General features: G+C 43.3%; 1 protein-coding gene across 2 annotated transcripts in view; it reads left to right on the top strand.

Annotated features, from left to right (window-relative positions):
* Positions 1-17,889, top strand: part of LOC106567174 (inactive dipeptidyl peptidase 10) — a 41,630-nt gene extending 23,741 nt beyond the window's left edge. For both annotated transcript variants that reach the window (XM_014136178.2, XM_045693233.1), the window contains 11 exons: positions 2,035-2,082; positions 3,062-3,180; positions 3,281-3,328; positions 3,536-3,634; positions 8,691-8,757; positions 9,058-9,252; positions 9,355-9,409; positions 9,558-9,657; positions 9,751-9,809; positions 14,937-15,009; positions 16,740-17,889. In XM_014136178.2, coding sequence (XP_013991653.2) covers positions 2,035-2,082; positions 3,062-3,180; positions 3,281-3,328; positions 3,536-3,634; positions 8,691-8,757; positions 9,058-9,252; positions 9,355-9,409; positions 9,558-9,657; positions 9,751-9,809; positions 14,937-15,009; positions 16,740-16,963 — 1,087 coding nt within the window. In that variant the 3' untranslated portion in view covers positions 16,964-17,889. The remainder of the gene's footprint in view (positions 1-2,034; positions 2,083-3,061; positions 3,181-3,280; positions 3,329-3,535; positions 3,635-8,690; positions 8,758-9,057; positions 9,253-9,354; positions 9,410-9,557; positions 9,658-9,750; positions 9,810-14,936; positions 15,010-16,739) is intronic.
* Positions 17,890-18,133: the final 244 nt, after the last annotated feature.

The raw sequence follows: 18,133 nt of genomic DNA, 5'->3' as shown, positions 1-18,133 counted from the left end.
TAATGAACTTGAGATTTTGGAATTTCATTTACTTTAACAGAATGTTTCTTAAAAGTTCAAACATGATTACATTTAATTTCAATTTCGGTAATGTTCTACGAACGTTCTCCAACTGGTTTGACATTGGGAATGTTCTCAAATAGTTAATGGAACGTTAAGAAACAATATTCTTGTGTGGGAATTTCAGTATTTCAGCATAACGTTTCCTACAGATTTCCTCATGGTTCTATTAAAGTAATGTTCTCAAATTGTTCTGAGAACGTTATACAGTCTGTCAATGTAAAAAAAATATATATACAAAAATATATATATATATATATATATATATATATATATATATATATATATATATATATATATATATTCATTCACACTTATAAACCAAAAATTCCATTCTCATAACATTAAGAAAACTTTCCATAAAAAACACAAAACTTCAGTAACAATGTTATTTAAAAACATACATTCCATTCTCAGCATCAACAAAATTCTATCTTGTTAAGTGTGTTGGCCACGCCCACTAATTGGCCACACCTGATCTTAATGAGTGCTTGTTTCCTTTGAAATGGGGTCTGTTTGAATAGACTAAAATGAACAGCTTTGTATGTGTAAAAAAACATGCGCACTAGCTCCATTCTGGTAACGCAGTGGACTAATTCCACGGATAGACAACAGAAGATCATAGGTTCAAATTTCACAAACGCCGTGTCACAATAACAAATAAATGTATTTGCATGATTAATGCCTAAGGAAATGTATTTCTATGTCAATCAATCAATCAAATTTATTTATAAAGCCCTTCTTACATCAGCTGATGTCACAAAGTGCTGTACAGAAACCCAGCCTAAAACCCCGAACAGCAAGCAATGCAGGTGTTGAAGCACGGTGGCTAGGAAAATCTCCCTTGAAAGGCCAGAACCTAGGAAGAAACCTAGAGAGGAACCAGGTTATGAGGGGTTGCCAGTCCTCTTCTGGCTGTGCCAGGTGGAGATTATAACAGAACATGGCCAAGATGTTCAAATGTTCAGATATGACCAGCAAGGTCAAATAATAATAATCACAGTGGTTGTCGAGGGTGCAACAGGTCAGCACCTCAGGAGTAAATGTCAGTTGGCTTTTCATAGCCGATTATTCAGAGTATCTCTACCGCTCCTGCTGTCTCTAGAGAGTTGAAAACAGCAGGTCTGGGACAGGTAGCACGTCCGGTGAACAGGTCAGGGTTCCATAGCCGCAGGCAGAACAGTTGAAACTGTAGCAGCAGCACGACCAGGTGGACTGGGAACAGCAAGGAGTCATCAGTCCAGGTAGTCCTGAGGCATGGTCCTAGGGCTCAGGTCCTCCGAGAGAGAAAGAAAGAAAGAAAGAAATGATGTGTGCTTGGAGTTCAGAAAATTGTATACAAAATAAGCTAGAAGCGTTATTAGAAGTCTTATTGAAATATTCAGTGAAAGTTTTACGGGAGTATTTTGAAAACCACCAAATAACATATAGGAAAACTTTAAGGGAACCAGAGTAAAATGTTCTCAGGACCTCCCTGCAACCTAAAAATATATGTTCCCAAAACAGAATACATTTTCACTTCTGTTTTCAAAATGTTTACAAAACGTTTACTAAACGTTCAGTTTTACCAGTCAGGAAACTCATGGCTTCGTTCCCACAACCAATGTGAAACCAAAAACCTTCCCACAACTTCCAAGGAACCAAATGTGCTAGCTGGGAATTGCCCATATGGTGGCTGGCAAGGCTGTTTGCCTGCAAGCAAGACACTCATACTGCACAGCATTCATATTCTGTACATTCTGCTGTATAGACAATGGAGTCAAAGTCAGACTCAAATCACTGGGCATGTTCTGTAATTCACATTTATTGAGAGTGTCTGAATCAACTGATACCATGAATTTGTTGAGTGAAGCGTGTAAATCATAAATACCAGATGGACTAACAAACAGTATCTCCACATTCAGCGGTCCTGGAAGATGGGAGTTGATTGACTGTTTCCTATTGACTGCATCACTATGTCTTCTCTGTTTGCAGCTACTTCCTCAGCACAGAAGAATCCAGACAGAGCAGACACCTGTACAGGTGAGGCCATCCCCTGTCAAAAAGTCAAGTTGGCTTTATATCCTAAATCAAGACGTTTTAGTTATTAAAACATACCCTTGTTTTACGGAATGTAATTTCCGATTTTTTAAGACAAAGATATTAGTTTAGCAGCCAACGAAACAAAACTAGTTACATGAAATTCAAGTCAAAGCAATGGTGGCTCAACAACTTTTGGGTTTCATGAGAAGGTGGATGATCAGAGAAGTGAGGTGTGAGCTGAAGGGTTATATAGTGCAGCAGCTGAAGCCATTCCTCTCCAGTGCACTTTAGGCAGACTGCCCACCTAACACATTTATCAGAGAGGGGACCAAGCCAACTCAGTGGATGGGATGGTGCTGTGGTAGAGAATGCGTCACCAGGATGTAAAGACTGCGTCCCAAATGGCTCCTTATTCCCTATATAGTGCACTACTTTTGACCAGAGTCCTATGGGCCTTGGTCAAAAGTAGTGCGCTGTATCGGGAATAGGGTGCCATTTGGGACGCAGCCGTAAAGACTGATCCACAACTTGTGATTAATGTGCTCAGCTCCCCAGGTCCATTCACCTTATATGTTATATATAGTTTTTTTATTACTCTGCTTTGGGCCTCACTAGATGATAGAGCAGAGGGAGAGAAAGGTGTCTGGTTTAAAGTGGATTTTCTGGGGAAGGTGTATGCATTCTTTTTTCGTACCCTTGGAGAGAGATAGTTATTGAGAGGTCTGATATAGAGTTTTTATTAAAAAAGTTGCGTTTATTTTCAACCTTGGAAAAGTCGTATTCTTGTTTGAGAAGTCAGTCGTATTCTTGCTTGAGAAGTCAACTCAGTTATTCATTTTAGCATTTCTATCATTGTATTATTGTTTAATTAAGGTGTAATTTACAACCTTAATAAGATATTGATTGGGACAGCTGAATAGTTTCAGATCCATTAGTTCTTTAAGGTATTTCGTCACTCTGTTGTCTTCCTCTCTCTCAGTGTGGACCTCGAAGGGATCTTTCAACGTCAGTGTCTGACCTGCTACCTTCTAGATGGTTGCAGCTTTTTCAAAGCAGAGTTCAGCCCCAATCAGACATATTTCACACTTTATTGTCTAGGTAGGTGCCCCACACACACAAGCACATCCTCCTGCTTGAATCAAGGATAATCAAATATGTACATTTTCCTTTTCTTTGTCTTTGATTCTTGTTTCTCCAGGTCCCGGAGTCCCCAAGGTGACAGTTCACAGCACTAAGGACCCCTCCAGTGAGTTATACAGTCTGGTTCCTCTGACTAGGCTGCTCCTCTTTTTCTACCATCAGACACTTTTGACAATGGCCAGTAGAGGGCAGTATGTACAAACAAACATAACCGGTAGTGAACAATTTAAAGCAGTTTCAAACACTGGGTAGGGGGGAGTAGCTGTGAATAGGCTGTATAAATGTCAATATATGTTTGCATGATCTCCTTTAGGATACGTAGTTCTGGAGGACAACACACCTCTCTCTGAGGCCCTATATGGGAAGAGTCTCCCAGAGACTGTCTTCAAGACCCTCGCAGCAGACAACCACGGTAAGCGTGTGATATCACTCTGGGCCCATACTCACTGAGTCTAAAATGATCATTCACATTAACTGACATAACAAAACAGAGCCTGTTGTGGGTTCAAATAGTCACAGAACAGACTGGTTCCACTTATATCAGGCCTCTAAATAACAAGCCAAATATAGAAGCATACCCATCAAGAAAATACTTTCTTTAATTAGCTGATTAGGGCTCCATTGGGAGCGAGAGCCTGATTCATGCTCTCCCTTTGCGGGGAGGACAGTGTGTGTGTGTGTGTGTGTGTGTGTGTGTGTGTGTGTGTGTGTGTGTGTGTGTGTGTGTGTGTGTGTGTGTGTGTGTGTGTGTGTGTGTGTGTGTGTGTGTGTGTGTGTGTGTGTGTGTGTGTGCTATTCACGTGTGTGTGCAAATTGTGTGTGTGTGGGTGTCTGCACTGTACACATACTCAATGAACTAACTCATTGTTACAATGACACACATGACTCAGAGGAGTTCATTTACTGGTGCTTTAGTTGAGCGCACACAGATTTCAGGGGGAGAATACTGATGAGCTCTGCTACAGTGTACCGTAAAACTTCAATTAAACTCCGAGTCTTGAATAGCAGCCTGTCCCTTTTGATTGTCGGGCATCAGCACACATTTCAGCAAATAAACGCTGCGTCTAAATGAATTGTTTACGAGTTCCATAAACATTTTACAAAAGAAGATAAAGGAGAGCAACATCATTGCCATGGATGAAACAGCAGTGTGGGAATAAATGTCTTTGGGTGAAGTGAAAGTAGGTAAGGGTTAATGTTGTTAAAACAGAAAAGAATTTGATGGTTAAAAATAAAGTAATGCGTACTCACGTTGCCCCTAGTGGATGGTATTCAAGGCATCTCCTGACATCCTGGGGACCAGGACAAGCATTGAATACTGAAGTCTATCTGCTGTGATCTTGCTGCAACGACAGGAGGTACAAGGCACGACAAGGTGCAACAAGTGAAAGTGTGATGCGGGAACATGAAATCGGGGGTGAATGACGGGCAGCCTTTGCGAAGTCTGATCTGCGACTGCTATGGGTTTGTTCTGATGTTTATACTGGTCATGCTGGTCACAGTAAACAGTGTGGTAGTCTTTTCAACCTTTTATTGAGCAAAAGCTTGCATTAAGGAAACAGACGCCTGGCTCAAATAGAAGCCTGTCTCTAATAAGCACCAGTTGTGTTCAGTGATTGAAGCAAATAAACGCCCTGGTTATTAGATGACGTTTGAACATGTATCTCTGTATGCACTACTTCGCCAGAAGTATGTGGACACCTGTTCGTCAAACATCTCATTCCAAAATCATGGGCATTAATATTGAGTTGGTTTCCCCTTTGCTGCTATAACAGGTTCCACTCATCTGGGAAGGCTTTTACAAGATGTTGGAACATTGCTGTGGGGACTTGCTTCCATTCAGCCACCAAGAGCAATAGTGAGCTTGGGCACTGATGTTGGGCGATTAGGCCTGGCTCGCAGTCGGCATTCCATTTCATCCCAAAGATGTTCAATGATGTTGAAGTCAGGGCTTTGTGCATGCCAGTCAAGTTTTTCCACACTGATCTTGACAAACCATTTCTGTATGGACCGCGCTTTGTGCACAGGGACATTTTCATGCTGAAACAGGAAAGGGCTTTCTCCAAACTGTTGCCACAAAGTTGGAAACACAGAATTGTCTAGAATCTCATTGAATGCTGTAGCGTTAAGATTTCCCTTCACTGAAACTAAGGGGCCTAGCCCGAACCATGAAAAACAGCCACAGACCGTTATTCCTACAGTTGGCACTAAGTATTGGGGCAGGTAGCGTTCTCCTGGCATTCGCCAAACCCAGATAAGTCCGTCGGACTGCCAGATGGTGAAGCATGACTCATACAGCTGGCTGTTATACGATGTACCGGCAGGATAGCACAGCGGCGTCTGGTAAGACCAGGGGCGACGGTCTATGTATTTTTGTAAACAACAGCTGGTGCACGATATCTATGGAAGTCTTGAGCCATTGCTCGCCTGAGGTAGAGTTTCTCATGATAAGCTGCAGACCACATTACCAACCGAGAGAGTTTTCATCTATATTCTTTGTAGCTGTTTTCCTACCACTACAGTCAGAGGCTGGCACCAAGATAGCATTGAATGAGCTGTATTCCTCCATAAGCAAACAAGAAAACGTTCACCCAGAGGCGGTGCTCCTAGTAGCTGGGGACTTTAATGCAGGGAAACTTAAATCAGTTTTACCTCATTTCTATCAACATGTTAAATGTGCAATCAGAGGGAAAAGATCTCTGGACCACCTATACTCCACACACAGAGACGCATACAAAGCTCTCCCTCGCCCTCCATTTGGCAAATCTGACCATAATTCTTTCCTCCTAATTCCTGCTTACAAGCAAAAATTCAAGCAGGAAGCACCAGTGACGAGATCAATAAAAAATGGTCAGATGAAGCAGATGCTAAGCTACAGGAATGTTTTGCTAGCACAGACTGGAATATGTTCCGGGATTCCTCCAATGGCATTGAGGAGTACACCACATCTGTCATTGACTTAATCAGTAAGTGCATCGATGACGTCGTCCCCACAGTGACCATACGTACATACTCCAAACAGAAACCATGGATTATAGGCAGCATCCGCACTGAGCTAAAGGCTAGAGCTGCCGCTTTCAAGTAGTGGGACTCTAACCCGGACGCTTATAAGAAATCCCGCTATGCCCTTCGACGAACCATCAAACAGGCAAAGCGTCAATGCAGGACTAAGATCGAGTCGTACTACACCGGCTCTGATGCTCGTCGGATGTGGCAGGGCCTGCAAACAATTACACACTACAAAGGGAAGCACAGCAGAGAGCTGCCCAGTGACACGAGCCTACCGGACGAGCTAAACTACTTCTATGCTCGCTTTGAGGCAAATAACACTGAAACATGCATGAGAGCACCAGCTGTACCGGAAGACTCTGTGATCACGCTCTCCGCAGCCGATGTGAGTAAGACCTTTAGACAGATCAACATTCACAAGGCCACAGGGCCAGACGGATTACCAGGACGTGTACTGTGAGCATGCGCTGACCAACTAGCAAGTATCTTCACTGACATTTTCAACCTCTCAATGTCCGAGTCTGTAATACCAACATGTTTTAAGCAGACCACCATTGTGCCTGTGCCCAAGAACACTAAGGTAACCTGCCTAAATGACTACCGACCCATAGCACTCACGTCTGTAGCCATGAAGTGCTTTGAAAGGTTGGTCATGGCTCACCATTATCCCAGAAACCCTAGACCCACTCCAACTTGCATACCGCCCAAACAGATCCACAGATGATGCAGTCTCTATGCACTCCACACTGCCGTTTCCCACCTGGACAAAAGGAACACCTATGTGAGAATGCTATTCATTAACTACAGTTCAGCATTCAACACCATAGTGCCCTCAAAGCTCATCAATAAGCTAAGGACCCTGGGACTAAACACCTCCCTCTGCAACTGGATCCTGGACTTCCTGACGGGCCGCCCCCAGATGGTAAGGGTAGGTAACAACACATCCACCACGCTGATCCTCAACACAGGGGCCCCTCAGGGGTGCGTGCTCAGCCCCCTCCTCAACTCCCTGTTCACTCATGACTGCACAGCCAGGCACGACTCCAACACCATCATTAAATTTGCCGATGACACAACAGTTGTAGGCCTGATCACCGACAACAATGAGACAGCCTATAGGGAGGAGGTCAGAGACCTGGCAGTGTGGTGCCAGGACAACAACCTACCCCTCAACGTGATCAAGACAAAGGAGAAAGAGGACTGAGCACGCCCCCATTCTTATCGACGGGGCTGCAGTGGAGCAGGTTGAGAGCTTCAAGTTCCTTTGTGTCCACATCACCAACAAACTAACATGGTCCAAGCACACCATGACAGTCGTGAAGCGGGCACGACAAAACCTATTCCCCCTCAGGAGAGTGAAAAGATTTGCATGGGTCCTCAGATCCTCATAAGGTTCTACAGCTGCACCATTGAGAGCATCCTGACTGGTTGCATCACTGCCTGGTATGGCAACTGCTCGGCCTTCGACCGCAAGGAACTACATAGGGTAGTGCGAACGGCCCAGTACATCACTGGGGCCAAGCTTCCTGCCATCCAGGACCTCTATACCAGGCGGTGTCAGAGGAAGGCCCTGAAAATTGTCAACGACTCCAGCCACCCTAGTCATAGACTGTTCTCTCTGCTACCACACGGCAAGCGGTACCGGAGTGCCAAGTCTAGGTCCAAGAGGCTTCTAAACAGCTTCTACCCCAAGTCATAACAGCTTCTACCCAGACTATTCAGGGTACTATTTAATGAAGCTGCCAGTTGAGGACTTGTGAGGTGTCTGTTTCTCAAATTAGACACTCTAATGTACTTGTTCTCATGCACAGTTGTGCACCGGGGCCTCCCACTCCTCTTTCTGTTCTGGTTAGAGCCAGTTTGCGGTGTTCTGTGAAGGGAGTAGTACACAGCGTTGTACGACATCTTCAGTTTCTTGGCAATTTCTCGCATGGAATAGCCTTCATTTCTCAGAACAAGAATAGACTGACGAGTTTCAGAAGAAAGTTCTTTGTTTCTGGCCATTTTGAGCCTGTAATCGAACCCACAAATGCTGATGCTCCAGATACTCAACTAGTCTAAAGAAGGACAGTTTTAATTGCTTCTTTAATCAGAACAACAGTTTTCAGCTGTGCTAACATAATTGCAAAAGGGTTTTCTAATGATCAATTAGCCTTTTAAAATGATAAACTTGGATTAGCTAACACAATGTGGCTTTAGAACACAGGAGTGATGGTTGCTGATAAAGGCCTCTGATTGCCTATGTAGATATTCCATTATAAAAAGCAGCTGTTTCCAGCTACAATAGTCATTTACAACATTAACAAAGTTTGATGTTATTTTAATGGAATAAAAATGTGCTTTTCTTTCAAAAAACAGGAAATGTCCAATACCCCAAGCTTTTGATTGGTAGCGTATGTATATATAGTATATCTCAGCTGAGACTGAGTGTGGGCCCACCTTTGTTTGTTTTCATTTAGATCTGCACCTGAAGCTGTCTATGCCCCAGAGGTATGAGGCCAAGCTGCTCCCTCTCCTCATCATTGTGTAAGTTAGTATGCATTATAAATTAAGCTCATCAATGGTGTTATAACATGCTAATGACATTGTATTAAGCCTCATAACATGAGCCAATATCAAGGATTCACTTTTACAGTTTTACGGCCTATTACGTAACTTTGAACAGACATTGATTTCCCCATTGTTGACCAACAGTCTAAACCACAAATTCACTTGTTTGGCTTCCACATCCCATTTACAATCTTTAACACCTGCCCTTTGCTCAGTCTTTCCAAATGTAATTTTTTTTCCAAACCAGCTCACCCTGTTCCTCTTGTTGTCACGCAGGGATGGAGTTCCAGGCAGTCAGTCGGTGACGGAGGAGTTTGCTATGGGATGGCCTGAGGTGCTTGCTAGTACTCATGACGTGGCCGTAGCCTGGGTGGATGGAAGGAGTGGCGTCGGCTGGGGACAGAAGATCAGTAGTGTGGATCCCCGCAAGCTCAGTTCCCTCAGAGTCAAAGATCAACTAGGAGTCGTGGAGTTAGTTTCTAACCTACAATGTTATGGGCCATGATTACATATACTAAAATTGGTTCCATAATGTATATATTAACTATAATGTATTTTGTTTGGCCCCCACAGGTGGTTGATGCAATTGCCTTACATTGATGATCGGCGGATTGCCCTGTATGGCAAGGTTACTTTGTTTACTAAGAAAACATTTAAACAATATTATTTGGTCATCTGACCAGGTGCACACATCAGTTCCATATACTGTACATAATGTTGCAAAAGCATTAATCATAAGTATTTTTGTTTTATGTTGCTCATGTTATTCTCTACAGGCATTTGGTGGTTATTTATCCCTCAAGATGCTAGCTGCAACTGACCAGCTGTTTAAATGTGCAGTCGCTGTTGCTCCCATAACAGACTTCAAACTCTACAGTGAGTGAAGACCATATCATTTTTACAATAGTGTCAAACTTACTAGCACAGAACAGCCATTAATTCTTAGCACAATTGTTCTACCATTTATAGGTGCTGCCTTTTCAGAGAGGTATCTAGGTCCCCCAGCTAAGGAGGAGCACACATACTTGGTGAGGATCATCTTTACCCACAAACACCAATATGCTTACTTTTTATTAAATAACATTTGACCTTTATTTAACTAGGCAAGTCAGTTCAGAACAAATTCTTATTTACAATGACGGCCAAACCTGGACAGCGCTGGGTTAATTTTGCACCACCCTATGGGACTCCCAATCACGGCCGGATGTGATACAACCTTACTTACAAACCCTTAACCAACAATGCAGTTTTAAGAAAATAGAGTTAAGAAAATATTTACCAAATAAAAAGTAACACAATAAAATAACAATAATGAGGCTATATACAGGGGGTACCGGTACCGAGTCAATGTGCAGGGGTACAGGTTTGTCGAGGTAATTTGTACATGAAGGTAGGGGTAAAGTGACTATGCATAGATAATAAACAGCGAGTATCAGCAGTGTAAAAACTCCCAAGTTTTTACACTGCTGGGGGCTCCCGAGTGGCGCAGCGCTCTAAGGTACTGCATCTCAATGCTAGAGGCGTCACTACAGACCCTGGTTCGATTCCAGGCTGTATCACAAACCGCTGTGATTGGGAGACCCATAGGATGGCGCACAATTTGCCTAGCGTCGTCCGGGTTAGGGTTTGGCCGGAGTAGGCCGTCATTGTAAATAAGAATTTGTTCTAAACTGACTTGCCTTTTTAAATATAAAAATAACAAAATAACAAAATAACAAAGGGGGGGGGTGTCAATGCAAGTAGTTCGGGTGGCCATTTGATTAATTGTTCAATCAATCAATCAAATGTATTTTTAAAGCCCTTTTTACATCAGCCGATGTCACAAAGTGCTATAGAGAAACCTGGCCTAAAACCCCAAACAGCAAGCAATGCAGATGTAGAAGCACAGTGGCTAGAAAAGCTCCCTAGAAAGGCAGGAACCTAGGAAGAAACCTAGAGAGGAACCAGGCTCTGAGGGGTGGCCAGTCCTCTTCTGGCTGTGCCGGGTGGAGATTATAACAGTACATGGCCAAGATGTTCAAACGTTCATAGATGACCAGCAGGGTCAAATAATAATAATCACAGTGGTTGTCGAGGGTGCAACAGGTCAGCACCTCAGGAGTAAATGTCAGTTGGCTTTTCATAGCCGATCATTCAGAGTTAGAGACAGCAGGTGCGGTAGAGAGAGAGAGAGAGTTGAAAACAGCAGGTCCGGGACAAGGTAGCACGTCCGGTGAACAGGTCAGGGTTCCATAGCCACAGGCAGAACAGTTGAAACTGGAGCAGCAGCAGGTGGACTGGGGTGGACTCGGGACAGCAGGTGGACTGGGGACAGCAAGGAGTCATCAGGCCAGGTAGTCCTGAGGCATGGTCCTAGGGCTCAGGTCCTCCGAGAGAAAAGAGAGAGAGAGTTAGAGGGAGCATACTTAAATTCACACAGGACACCGGATAAGACAGCAGAGACAGCAAGGGCGGTTCGTCGCTCCAGTGCCTTTCCGTTCACCTTCACACCCCTGGGCCAGACTACACTCAATCATAGGACCTACTGAAGAGATGAGTCTTCAATAAAGACTTAAAGGTTGAGACCGAGTCTGCGTCTCTCACATGGATAGGCAGACCATTCCATAAAAATGGAGCTCTATAGGAGAAAGCCCTGCCTCCAACTGTTTGCTTAGAAATTCTAGGGACAATAAGGATGTTTGCATCTTGGGACCGTAGCGTACGTGTAGGTATGTACGGCAGGACCATATCGGAGAGATGGGTAGGCGCAAGCCCATGTAATGCTTTGTAGGTTAGCAGTAAAACCTTGAAATCAGCCCTAGCCTTAACAGGAAGCCAGTGTAGAGAGGCTAGCACTGGAGTAATATGATCAAATTATTTGGTTCTAGTCAAGATTCTAGCAGCCGTGTTTAGCACAAACTGAAGTTTATTTAGTGTTTTATCTGGGTAGCCGGAAAGTAGAGCATTGCAGTAGTCTAATCTAGAAGTGACAAAAGCATGGATAAATTTTTCTGCATCATTTTTGGACATAAAGTTGCAGATTTTTGCAATGTTACGTAGAAGGAAAAAAGCTATCCTTGAAACAGTCTTGATATGTATGTCAAAAGAGAGATCAGGGTCCAGAGTAACGCCGAGGTCTTTCACAGTTTTATTTGAGACGACTGTACAACCTTCAAGATACATTTTCAGATCCAATAGAAGATCTTTGTTTCTTGGGACCTAGAACTAGCATCTCTGTTTTGTCCAAGTTTAAAAGTAAATAATTTGCTGCCATCCACTTCCTTATGTCTGAAACACAGGCTTCAGGGAAGGCAATTTTGGGGCTTCACCATGTTTCATCAAAATGTACAGCTGTGTATCGTCCGCATAGCAGTGAAAGTTAACATTATGTTTCCTAATGACATCACCAAGAGGTAAAATGTATAGCGAAAACAATAGTGGTCCTAAAACGGAACCTTGAGGAACACCGAAATTGGCAGTTGATTTGTCTGAGGACAAACCATCCACAGAGACAAACTGATATCTTTCCGACAGATAAGATCTAAACCAGGCCAGAACTTGTCCGTGTAGACCAATTTGGGTTTCCAATTTTTCCAAAAGGATGTGGTGATCGATGGAATCAAAAGAAGCACTAAGGTCTAGGGGCACGAGGACAGATGCAGAGCCTTGGTCTTAAAAGGTCATTTAAATTTAAATTAAAAGGTAATTTACCACCTTCACGAGTGCAGTCTCTGCTATGATGGGGTTTAAAACCAGACTGAAGCGTTTCGTATACATTGTTTGTCTTCAGGAAGGCAGTGAGTTTCTACAGCTTTTTCTAAAAATGTTGAGAGGAATGGGAGATTCGATATAGGCCGATAGTGTTTTTATATTTTTTGGGTCAAGGTTTGGCTTTTCAAGAGGCTTTTATTACTGCCACTTTTACTGAGTTTGGTACACATTCGGTGGATAGTGAGGCGTTTTTTTATGTTCAACATAGGCGGGCCAAGCACAGGAAGCAGCTCTTTCAGTGGTTTAGTTGGAATAGGGTCCAGTATGCAGCTTGAAGGTTTAGAGGCCATGACTATTTTCATCAATGTGTCAAGAGAAAGTATTAAAACATGTGTGTCTCCCTTGATCCTAGGTCCTGGCAGTGTTGTGCAGACTCAGGACAACTGAGCTTTGGAGAAATACGCAGATTTATTAAAGAGGAATCCATAATTTGCTTTCTAATGATCATGATCTTTTCATCAAAGAATTTCATTAATTTATCACTGCTGAAGTGAAAGCCATCCTCTCTTGGGGAATGCTGCTTTTTAGTTAGCTTTGCGACAGTATCAAAAAGAAATGTTGGATTGTTATTATTCTCCTCAATTAAGCTGAAGAATTAGGATGATCGAGCAGCAGTGAGGGCTCTTCAATACTGCACGGTACTGTCTTTCCAAGCTAATCGGAAGACTTCCAGTTTGGTGTAGCGCCATTACCGTTCCAATTTTCTGGAAGCTTGCTTCAGGGCTCGGTATTTTCTGTATACCAGGGAGCTATTTCTTATGACAAATGTTTTTTGTTTTTAGGGGTGTGACTGTATCTAGGGTATTACTCAAGGTTAAATTGAGTTCTTCAGTTAGGTGGTTAACCGATTTTTGTCATCTGACGTCCTTGGGTAGATGGAGGGAGTCTGGAAGGGCATCTAGGAATCTTTGGGTTGTCCGAGAATTTATTGCATGGCTTTTGATGATCCTTGTTTGGGGTCTGAGCAGATTATTTGTTGCGATTGCAAACTTAATAAAATGGTGGTCCGATAGTCCAGGATTATGAGGAAAAACATTTAGATCCACAATATTTATTCCACGGGACAAAACTAGGTCCAGAGTATGACTGTGGCAGTGAGTAGGTCTGGAGACATGTTGGACAAAACCCACTGAGTCGATGATGGCTCCGAAAGCTTTTTGGAGTGGGTCTGTGGACTTTTCCATGTGAATATTAAAGTCACCAAAAATTTGAATATAATCTGCCATGACTACAAGGTCCAATAGGAATTCAGGGACCTCAGTGAGGAACGCTGTATAAGGCTCAGGAGGCCTGTAAACAGTAGCTATAAAAAGTGATTGAGTAGGCTACATAGATTTCATGACTAGAAGCTCAAAAGACAAAAATGCAGTCATTTTTCTGTTGGTAAATTTAAATGTACTATCGTAAATGTTAGCAACACCTCCACCTTTGGGGGATGCGCGGGGGACATGGTCACTAGTGTAACCAGGAGGAGAGGCCTCATTTAACACAGTAAATTCATCAGGCTTAAGCCATGTTTCAGTCAGGCCAATCACATCAAGATTATGATCAGTGATTAGTTAATTGACTATAACTGCCTTGGAAGTCAGGGATCTAACATTAAGAAGCCCTATTTTGAGATGTGAGATATCACAATCTCTTTCATAAATGGCAGGAATGGAGGAGGTCTTTATTCCAGTGAGATTGCTAGAGCGAACACCGCCATGTTTAGTTTTGCCCAACCTAGATTGAGGCACAGACACGGTCTCAATGGGGATAACTGAGCTGACTACATTGACTGTGCTAGTGGTAGACTCCACTAAGCTGGCAGGCTGGCTAACTGCCTGCTGCCTGGCCTGCACCCTATCTCATTCAGCAGTCTTATGGCTTGGGGGTAGAAGCTGTTAAGGAGCCTATTGGACCTAGACTTGGCACTCGAGTACCGCTTGCCAATCTATGACTTGGGTGACTGGAGTCTTTGACAATTTTTTGGCCTTCCTCTGACACCGCCTAGTATATAGGTCCTGGATGGCAGGAAGCTTGGCCCCAGTGATGTCCTGGGCAGTACGCACTACTCTCTGTAGCGCCTTAGGGTCGGATGCCGAGCAGTTGCCATACCAGGCAGTGATGCAATCAGTCAGGATGCTCTTGATGGTACAGCTGTAGAACTTTTCAAGGATCTGGGAACCCATGCCAAATCTTTTTCAATCTCTTGAGAGGGAAAAGGTGCTGTCGTGCCCTCTTCACAACTTTCTTGGTGTGTTTGGACCATGATAGTTTGTTGGTGATGTGGACACCAAGGAACTTGAAACTCTCTACCAGCTCCACTACAGCCCCGTCGATGTGAATGAGGGTGTGTTCGGCCCTCTGTTATGATATCTATTATATGTTATAATGTCATTCCTGTCTCTGTTTTGACCCCTCAGACGGCCTCTGTATTGGAAGATGCTCACAAGCTTAAAGATGAGAACTTCCTCTTACTACATGGGACTGCAGACGGTGAGACTTTGCTTTGCTTTTAACATCTACAGTGGGGGGGGGGGAGTATTTGATCCCCTGCTGATTTTCTATGTTTGCCCACTTACAAAGAAATGATCAGTCCATAATTTTAATAGTAGGTTTATTTGAACAGTGAGAGACAGAATAACAACAACAAAAAATCCAGAAAAACGCATGTCAAAAATGTTATAAAATGATTTGCATTTTAATGAGGGAAATAAGTATTTGACACCTCTGCAAAACATGACTTAGTACTTGGTGGCAAAACCCTTGTTGGCAATCACAGAGGTCAGACGTTTCTTGTAGTTGGCCACCAGGTTTGCACACATCTCAGGAGGGATTTTGTCCCACTCCTCTTTGCAGATCTTCTCCAAGTCATTAAGGTTTCGAGGCTGACGTTTGGCAACTCGAACCTTCAGCGCCCTCCACAGATTTTCTATGGGATTAAGGTCTGGAGACTGGCTAGGCCACTCCAGGACCTTAATGTGCTTCTTCTTGAGCCACTCCTTTGTTGCCTTGGCTGTGTGTTTTGGGTCATTGTCATGCTGGAATACCCATCCACGACCCATTTTCAATGCCCTGGCTGAGGGTACATGGCCCCGTCCATCGTCCCTTTGATGCGGTGAAGTTGTCCTGTCCCCTTAGCAGAAAAACACCCCCAAAGCATAATGTTTCCACCTCCATGTTTGACGGTGGAGATGGTGTTCTTGGGGTCATAGGCAGCATTCCTCCTCCTCCAAACACGGCGAGTTGAGTTGATGTCAAAGAGCTCCATGGTCCAATGGTCTCATCTGACCACAACACTTTCACCAGTTGTCCTCTGAGTCATTCAGATGTTCATTGGCAAACTTCAGACAGGCATGTATATGTATTCTTGAGTAGGGGGACATTGCGGGCGCTGCAGGATTTCAGTCCTTCACGGCGTAGTGTGTTACCAATTGTTTTCTTGGTGACTATGGTCCCAGCTGCCTTGAGATCATTGACAAGATCCTCCCATGTAGTTCTGGGCTGATTCCTCACCGTTCTCATGATCATTGCAACTCCACGAGGTGAGATATTGCATGGAGCCCCAGGCCGAGGGATATTGTCAGTTCTTTTGTGTTTCTTCCATTTGCGAATAATCGCACCAAATGTTGTCACCTTCTCACCAAGCTGCTTGGTGATGGACTTGTAGCCCATTCCAGCCTTGTGTAGGTCTACAATCTTGTCCCTGACATCCTTGGAGAGCTCTTTGGTCTTGGCCATGGTGGAGAGTTTGGAATCTGATTGATTGATTGCTTCTGTGGACAGGTGTCCTTTTTACATGTAACAAGCTGTGGTTAGGAGCACTCCCTTTAAGAGAGTGCTCCTAATCTCAGCTCGTTACCTGTATAAAAGACACCTGGGAGCCAGAAATCTTTCTGATTGAGAGGGGGTCAAATACTTATTTCCCTCATTAAAATGCAAATCAATTTATAACATTTCTGACATGCGTTTTTCTGTATATTTTTGTTGTTATTCTGTCTCTCACTGTTCAAATAAACCTACCATTAAAATTATAGGCTGATCCTTTCTTTGTCAGTGGGAAAACGTACAAAATCAGCAGGGGATCAAATACTTTTTTCCCCCACTGTACATTTGTCCATGTTTTTTCTGAAATATTAAATTCTACTGATGAATACCTGAATGCTTACTTGATCATTTGTGTTATTGTGTCTCGTGTGTTTGTTTGTTTGGCTTTGGGCATGCAGCACGGGTTCACTTCCAGCACAGTGCGGAGCTCCTGAGCCGTCTGGTGAAGGTAGAGGCAAACTACTCCTTGCAGCTGTACCCAGACGAGGGCCACACCCTGAGGGAGCAGCGCAGCATCCAGCATTTTCAACAGACCCTGGTGCACTACCTCCAGACCTGCCTGAGACACAACCCCCTCCTGGCCTCCATAGAGGAGCCAGATGAGGATGAGGAGGACGACTGAGTATTCCCACCTCTGGTACTGAAGAGACATACTGAGAAGTGAGGACTACTCTCCTATGCATTACCGCAGGTCAGACTACTACTAGACACTAGTCTCTTCCCACAGCAAGAACACCGGAGTGGCGATGGACCAAGAATATCAGATCACAGCCGAGCCTACTGTACCACTTATGAGTAACTTTGGGAATATAGCATTTATTTTGTTTGTGCTGTTTGAATTGAGTCTGCGCTGATTGTTTACATTGTGTTGATCCATTATCAAAGAAGTGACCGTGGCCAGGTCTTAATGTTGATTCTACATAATGTTTACAAAATAGTCTAAACATGCATGTCGTAATGGCTGCATGAAGTAAAGTGGTTTACCATTCTTTTATGTTTTGTTATCCTGCAGATCCTAATTTGGTTCAATGTATTACAGTTAAAATCAGCCTGTTATGCTGTTATGTAATGCATACACAGAATGGGCCTACTGTCACTGTAAATGTGCCAAATACATGATATGTTTACAAGCCTATTCATTCACCATGCAAATTCTGAGATGTATCCAATCTTGCAGATGTTATAGACTTTGTATTTACCATGCTTTTTGCATGATTCTTTTCAACAGTTCCATGTTGTATTTGGTAACTTTGGATGGATACAATCAGAACGAACAAACCCAACAAAATATAACTTGATAAAAGCACATTTCTTGGACGTCTATTTCAGAAGTTAGTTATGTTTTTCTTTATTTAATTTGATAGTCATGTATACTTTGTTGTTCATTGTATTGTGTACTGCAAATGTTTAGCACCTCCCAATCAAAGCCATGGAACATCAATGGTTCACTGCATGTAGTCTGTTTGCAATTGAATGCCCGACTTGAAATGTTTCCTTTTTTTTGTTTGACTAAACCCTTACAATAAAGAATCAAGTCCTTGTTTGCAATATTGTTTAGTGTGTTTCCTGGAAAAGCTCCCCATCACTGACTGCTTTGGAGAGGACAAGTGGAGCCTCAGCCAAAGTACCAGGTTTGAAATAGTGAACTGTCTGTTGTGTCACGCAGAATTTCTTGAAACTGTCTCGTTGGTGCCAGGTGCTTTTACCCTACTCTCCCTAGACCCCAACAGCCGTAACCCATAGATCTGGCAAGAATATGGATATCTATTTTCCACATATTGCTGATATGTAT

The sequence above is a fragment of the Salmo salar genome, chromosome ssa13 (genome assembly GCF_905237065.1).
Source record: "Salmo salar chromosome ssa13, Ssal_v3.1, whole genome shotgun sequence".
Lineage (NCBI taxonomy): Eukaryota > Metazoa > Chordata > Actinopteri > Salmoniformes > Salmonidae > Salmo > Salmo salar.
This window is presented reverse-complemented; position numbering and strand designations above follow the sequence as displayed.